General features: G+C 32.9%; 1 protein-coding gene across 1 annotated transcript; it reads left to right on the top strand.

Annotated features, from left to right (window-relative positions):
* Positions 1-5,333: 5,333 nt before the first annotated feature.
* On the top strand, positions 5,334-6,779 carry LOC145320282 (uncharacterized). The gene is made up of 2 exons (XM_080162704.1): positions 5,334-5,443; positions 5,864-6,779. The coding sequence occupies exons 1-2, from the start codon at positions 5,429-5,431 to the stop codon at positions 6,584-6,586; spliced, it is 738 nt and encodes a 245-aa protein (XP_080018830.1). The 5' UTR covers positions 5,334-5,428; the 3' UTR covers positions 6,587-6,779.
* The last annotated feature ends 1,338 nt before the right edge of the window (positions 6,780-8,117 follow it).

Here is an 8,117-nt window from a genome sequence, read left to right as displayed (position 1 = left end):
TGGGTTAATACTAGAACATATTACAGACCATTTACCTGTCTTTTTAGCACACACATGTGAGGGGAAGGAGGAAAGGGATAGTATAAGTGAAGATAAAGTCAGAAGTATGTCTAAGAAAAATATTAATATTTTTAAAGAAAAATTAGCAAAATCAAATTGGGACAGTGTTATGAATGAAATTAGGCCGGAAGTAGCTTTTGAGTCATTCCAGAATAAAATAGAAAAGGAATTTAATGAAAGTTTTCCCTTCTCAAACAGAAGAAAAAATCGAAAAAAACACCCCCAAAATCCATGGATGACACAAGAACTACTTTCTATCAGAAGACAAAAAGATAAGTTATTTAAAAAACGCATAAAATGCCCTAATGAAACTAATTTTAACGATTGGAGGGACTTAAATCGGCTTTACCAAAATAAATTAAGGAAGGCAAAAAAAGATTATTATCACAATAAATTTCTAGAATTATCAAATGATATTAAGAAAACTTGGACTCTTATAAACTCAGTTATAAATGGAAGAAAGCATAAGGAAAGTCTACCTAACATCTTTTATGATGACATAAAATCATATTCAGGGGCAAAGTCAATAGCTGATGGTTTCAACGACTTTTTTTCAAGTATTGGGTCTAAAATTGCAGAAAATATACCAAATTCTGAATCCAATTTTCATAGCTTTCTTGGGGAGAAAAATAATACTAATTTCAATTTTGGTATTGTAACTAAAAAGAACTTGTTGTATGCTCTAAATAAACTTAAAAGCAAAAAGAGTTGTGGGGAGGATAACATCTCAATCTTTCTTATCAAAGAAGTTATAAATGAAATTATTGATCCGTTAGTATACCTATTTAATTTATCATTAAAAACAGGATTCATACCACAAAATTACAAAATTGCTCGTGTAGTACCTATTTTTAAAGCAGGAGAAAGAAACAAGTTTACTAATTATCGTCCAATTTCTATTCTTTCAGCATTTAGCAAAATTTTAGAAAAAGTTGTTGCATTACAAATGATCAAATTTTTATCAGATTGTAATATCCTATATAAATATCAATATGGGTTTCGTCCTAATCATAACACAACACAGCCTTTATTAAATTTACTTAAGCATATCTATGAAAATCTAAATAAAAAGAACCCTGAATATACAATAAACATCTTCTTAGATCTTTCAAAAGCCTTTGATGTCCTTAATATAAAAATTCTTTTAAACAAACTTGAACACTATGGTTTTAAAAATACATTGAAATGGTTTGAAAACTATTTAATAGGACGGCAACAGTTTGTTACAATCGATGGTGTAAATTCAGCTAAAAAAATCATTCAAACAGGGGTTCCACAGGGAAGTATTTTAGGCCCACTCTTATTCATTCTATACATAAATGATTTACCAAATGCAACATCCTTTTTAACAAATTTATTTGCTGATGATACTACTTTTAGCAAATCAAACAACAACTTAAATGACTTAATTGCAGATTCTAATTTAGAACTTGATAAAGCAAAAAATTGGTTTAGAGCAAATAAACTAGCCTTAAATGTATCAAAAACTAAATATATGATTTTTCGCCCACATAAAAAGCCATTTGATCCAGAGTTATGCACATTAAAAATAGGAGGGGAAAAAATTGAAAGAATTGGCAGAGATTGTAATACTAAATTTTTCAAGTTTGTTGGTGTTCTTATAGATGATGAACTTAAGTGGGACAAACATATAAACTATGTAGAAAATAAAATAGCAAGCTCAGTCTATGCCCTATCCCAAACAAAAAAGCTCTTTCCAACCACTACTTTAAAAACAATTTACAACAGCCTCGCTAAGCCCCACATAGAGTATGGCTTAATTGTTTGGGGGGCGGCAAAGGATGAGCATATCACAAAAATTCATAACCTACAGAAGAAAGCTGTAAGAAATGTTTTAAATGCTAAGTACTATGTGCATGCCGAGCCCCTGATGGGAAAACTAGATATTCTTAACATTTTTGACCTAAGGGATGCAAATGTAGTTGAATTTGTCTCTAAATATTTAGAAAACAAACTTCCCAAATGTATGCTTAATTTTCTAACACCATTGCAAAATACTAGATCAAAATGTCTTAGAGTAGAGAAGCCAAATTATAAAATCTATGAAACTTTCCCTTCAGTAAAAATCCCGAAAATTTGGAATAGTTGGGCAGGTGAGCTAAGATCATTAAATTCATCCAAAGCTGTTAAAAAATATGTAAAAAATAAGTGTATATCAAAGTACAAAACATTTCAATGCAGGGAGAGAAAGTGTTATCCCTGTGGAAAAATATAAATATAATTTGAATATCGCAACCAGTAAGCTACTTTAATGCCATACCCTGTAAATAGCTAATATTATTTTATATTATTTGTGAAACTTGTAAATATTTTTTAAAAAAATTAAATGAAAATTGGGCCGAAGGACAGTCAAGATTGACTTTAAAGGCCCTGTAGTACAGTTACCCTAATTATGCCAATATAAATAAATATATCTATAAAAATGATGTAATTTAAAATGTATTAAATTATTTGTAAAATTAATCTGTAATTTACTGCTAATAAATCATATCATATCATATCATTTTAGATAAAATAAGACATTACTTTCTTTGTCCAATCCGATTAAATAAAATGGTCGACATTAAAAATCTTTTGCAAATGCCATAAATTAGACTTTAGTAAATGTTTTAAAAAATGGCCGACACAGATTTATTCATAGAACATCTACCAGAAATAAAGAAAAAGAGAAGTGAACATAAAATTTTGTATCATTGAGAAACGAGGTCGCACGCCTTATAAAATTCTATTTTATTATTATTTAGTTAAGCGGAGACCTTTATTCTCTAATAGCGAATCTACTCTACAACAACTATTCATGGTTGTCTCTCCATCTTTACTTCCCTCACTCCGTAACATTATAGGGGAAATGGGATTTATTTAGCTGCTATTTAAGATAGACAGCTGATTTTTTTGTGAAGATTTCCTTTACTAATGAGCATCAAGGTGTAACTTCATAAGTCCTACACTCATAAGTCCTACACTCATTAGTCCTACACTCATAAGTCCTACATTCATAAGTCCTACACTGACATTAGACCTACACTTATAAGACCTACACTGATATTTGACCTACACTCATAAGTCCTACACTGACATTAGACCTACACTGACATAAGACCTACACTCATAAGTCCTACACTCTTAACGTGAATGGAGGCCAAAATGTGTTGAACGGAGTTATGTTGGCAAACTAAATCACAGGAGTGGACAAAGAAATAAGGCAGTATTTCCTCCAGAGATTTGGAGTAACTTTAAGCGCATCCTGAATAATGAACCAACCACCAACAATGCTGTTGAAGCTTGGAACAGCACCTGGAATAATTCTGTTGGCACCAACCATAATGTGCTAAATCAACCATTTTAAATCAGAGGACTCTCTGGCAAGGACAAAGTTCGGGCAGGTCATTAGTGGCAACAATCCTGACCGCAATCCTGGAAGAACTGACCGTTTGTCAGCAAGGATGGCCAACCTCAAGATTGCTGCAACCAATTACAACCCTGCCGTCATCAAGGAGTACCTGTACAGCTTGTGTGGATTTGACATCTAAATATTATCCTAATAAATTCTTTCATTGTTAGATTAATTAAGTTGTTTTATAATAAATAATAAAATATATGTCATACTAGGTCTTTTGAGTGTAGGTCTTATGTCAGTGTAGGTCTTATGAGTGTAGGTCTTATGTCAGTGTAGGTCTTGTGAGTGTAGGTCTTATGTCAGTGTAGGTCTTTTGAATGTAGTTCTTATATTAATTAGGACTTATGAGTGTAGGACTAATGAGTGTAGGTCTTATGAGTGTAGGTCTTATGAAGCAACACCAGCATCAAGTATATGCTTTACTTTTTCGTCGGTATGTTAGTCATGCTACAACATAAATAAATATTAAATGCGTGTAAAAAGGTAAATTTTTACAATAAATATATACTTCATATATGAACAATGAACATATGCTTTTAATTTCCATTCATGACTTTTTTACTTTGCTATTTATAGATGTACTCATCTGTGTTTTGATTCTAAATAGATGAAATATGATGATAAATAAAGAAATAAAATTGATTTTTTTAGATTGAAGATTGTGATGGTTTTAAGCTATTTTATTATTATAAATGTTATATGCTAGGGACGCAGCTTCCGGAAAAATTAAAAATAGAAATTGGCCATCCAAATAAGTTTTCCTGGGTATTATTAGTTTAATGGTTATATTTAAATTATATTGTCTAAGAAATTAAGGGTGGTAAAAAGTACACGAGATATTTTAGTCTAGCAATTTTAGTCGTCCAAAGTAGAAATATTTTATAAAACTAAATGATAAACCTATCTCTTAAACTCAGATTTTTTTTCTAAAAAAGACACTTTCAAAGAGATTGGCCGTTTTGATTAAAATCTTAGAGAAACAAGAACAAATTTACTATGACGTATGAACAAAAATCAAACTAAATGAAAGAAAATAAGAACAGTATACTATAATACAACATAGTAGTATATAATGTTTTTTTTAAGTTAATTAATGTTTAAGTCATTCATATACTAGCAAGAACGTCAAATATTTTTTTGAGTGAGTGGGAGGGGAGGGAATGATGATAGAAAATAATAATAGGAATAAGACTAAGAATTTACATTTGGGTTGAGGGTAATTTACCCCCTGATATTATAAAAACCTGTTTTTTGTTACAAATTGTAAAATACATCACCTGATTTGTTTGAACTAAGAACTCTAAATTATGTCAGACATACGCTTGTTGTAGAGTAGCTTTGCTTCTAAAAAAAAACTAAAAGATGAGCAGCGGAGTAAATGTATATGTACAATATGTAGTCTTTCAAAATACATTAAAATCATCTCAACTATTTCACAGGAAAAATATTCTTCACAAAATACTCGACAAAATATTGAGAATTTATGGCCCATAATAAACCATCCGTTGGTTGTAGTGGAGGTATTGGGATTTAAACTTAGTCCCTATGGTAGAAGAAAAATACTGCTGTTATGTAAAATGTGTATCATCAGGTGGAAAGCCTTTGCTCACAAACAGGTACAAAACTCTTTACCATGCAGTTTTGAAACCTCAAGACAAAAGTTGTACAACCAAAGTGTTAGTTGTCTCTAGAATACATCTAGTTTAGTTGTGTGATTGAAAAAAGGGAAACAAGCTTTATTAAGTTTAGCCAAGATTGAAGTTTTGGAAAACAATGATTTTCGTCAGAGTTCAGAATCAGTTTGTTTCTATAATAAGAACTTTGATGGTAAATATTAACCCCTGTTTTCAGAATTGGCCAATAGAATGGATTGTATTTGTATATATAAACTGTAGGTTGAGTTGTTATGGTCAGTATATTGCCCCACTACTCCAAAATAACTGCTACACAATGGTTGCAACATATGTAAGCTTTAAGATCATTTTTCTTAATTTTATAAATCTTTTAAACTTAAGATTCTATTTGCTTATTTATAGTTTCTTTACAGCAAAGCAAACAATAAGTATTACTAAATTATTTTCTATTTTAAAAAACTCTTTCTTATTTCACTTTTAAATAAAGTCTTTATAGTAATACTAGTCGCTTCGCTCTTAGCCTCTAGGGATGGGCAAAAGAGTTGAGGAAAACCCCTCAATGACAATCTTAACGCTTCTATTAAAAGTACAACTAATTTGGACCAGCACTTTCGGAGATCTTTAACTTCAGACAAAAAATAATAACTGCTTTATATTATAGGATATCACTCGTAATTTCTTTCAATTCTGGTCCTCTTATACAAAAATCAAGACATTAAAAAAACTTATTAGTACAAATTTTCAATTTTAGGTGTTGATATCCCTGTGTATGTCTGGCTTGACCGCTGCAGCCTCCACCAGGCCGAGAACGGGACGCCAAAACAGCGAGGCCCTTATTGTTAACCAGGTTGTTTCCACCCTCCAGCCTGAAATAGCCAACGCCGTTGCAAATGCCCTGGCTGGCCTTCAATTTCAACAACAGCAGCAACAGTCATTCAATGCTGACAGACAGTTTAACAATGGTTTCAACGGTGGCGCCGTCGAGGAGGTTGACAACAATGCCCAGTACAGCTACAAGTATCAGGTGAGAGACGACGAGGAGGGAACCTACATCTTCAAGAACGAGGAGCGCAACGGTCTTGATGTGACCGGCGTGTACGGCTATGTTGCCCCTGACGGCACTCTGATCACCGTCAACTACAACGCGGGACCCGACGGATTCTACCAGGAGCTGGAGCGCGAGGTTGACTTTTTGAGAAACGGCGGAGCTAACAACCAGGTTAATACCCGTGTCCCTGTCCGTCCCGCCCCTGCTCCCTTTGCTCCCGAGCCCAGACAACCCGCTCTTGACGAGGCTGCCCTTATTGCCCAAATTGTGTCCGCCCTCCAGCCTGAAATTACATCCTCCGTGAATGCCGCCATCTCACAGACACAGAGACAGTCTTTTAACAGCGCCAGCAGATCTGTGTCCGCAGCTGCACCTGCTAACAGCGGTGACAGACTCGTCCCTCTGTTTGGCTTCAACCAGGCCTAAGAAGTAGATATGTATAATAGAATAGGGTAACCAACTTAACCTATCCTAATTATGTATGGGGAGATTATACCACAACCCTACAACCCTTACATGAAAGCTTTAATATTTTCCATATTTGTATATTTGTCACTCTTTGCATTCATCCTTTGCTTTGTTCAGTAGATATTTGAAAAAATATATGTTATACCACAGAGTTGAAATTCATTATTATGCGCCATTTATTTTATCACAAATATATGTATTATCATAAAATTTTGAAATTTTGTGTTTTTTACTAAATCAATATAAAGACTAAACTTGTTTAATCTTTATACGTAATATTATACTCGCTGCTACGCCTCTAGGGGCAATTGAGATGGGGCGGTGTCCAAATCCCCACCCACCTCAATTATTTGGGAATTTTTTTCTAGGTTAAATTTCTCTAGGGAGGGTGGTGGTACCATTCCTAAAAATAGATTTAAACTTTCCCAGGACCTATGAGAAGCTAAACTCTAAAGCAGAACCATATCGTTTAAGCGGTTAACGACATTCTTCGCTGCAGACAAAAAACTTACTACTTTGTATAATAGAAAAGTAATTTACAAGAATGACAACATCTCCAAGAAGGTTGCTACAAAAAGACAGAAAGATAGATAAAGAATATTCTTCAAATCTAATTTTTACAAATTAGATTAGCATATTATTTCTTTGCATGGCCGCGACATTTGGATAATAATAATAATGATTTTTGAAAGACAACTTATATAAATCATGGATAGGGACTTTTTATAGTTTCCAGAGGCAAATATGATTTTTTAAAATCTCTGAAAAACATCGAAGCTACTCTTATATTGTTTGTTCGTCCGTCAGTCAGTCCAGAAAGCTATAGAGGAAATGTGATTTTCTCGGCTACAATTGAAGATAAACAGCTGAAAAAATTATTCAAGATTCCTGTGAAATATGGGCATCTTTTCTAAACATTGTTTTGTCCGACTGTCTTCGGCCATGCCTCAAAATACACAAACTTTATTTTTTTTTGCATATTCTATCTCTTTTTTTACTTTGTTAAGACAACTGAACATATGTCTGTTTGTCCATCCCATTTTTGTTGCTTCGTTGCTTAATATGGATGTTTTCATCCTTTTTTTAACTTTTGTCTCAGTTTTTTTTCGCTTTCTGTCTTTCATGATCAATTTTAGATTGAGTTTATCCACTTGTATAAACTTTTATATTCTTTCCTATAATATCCTCTCTCCCTTTTCTTTCTCTTGTTATCTTAATTCCTGTCATATTTTTTTTCACCTCTGTATTTTAAAACCCTTTCCTCAATTCCTCCTCATTACATTCCCTAAATAATTCTTTTTCTCCTTTCTATTTTCTTTCTCTTTCATTCTCTTAATCTTTTTTATGATTTTCTCTCCCCTTCTTTCTCTTTCTCTCCCCAAGTTCCTGTCTCTTTCTCTCTTTATCCCTCTGTCTCATTTTTATTCCATGATATTTTTACCTCTTTATGTTATTTTGTTGTTTTGAGCAGGAAAGAGGAATAAGGAAA

Source organism: Acartia tonsa, chromosome 1 (assembly GCF_053477335.1).
Source record: "Acartia tonsa isolate MP-2025a chromosome 1, ASM5347733v1, whole genome shotgun sequence".
NCBI classification, from domain to species: Eukaryota; Metazoa; Arthropoda; class Copepoda; order Calanoida; family Acartiidae; genus Acartia; species Acartia tonsa.
Note: the sequence above shows the minus strand (reverse complement) of the source record. Positions and strands in the feature narration are given on the sequence as shown.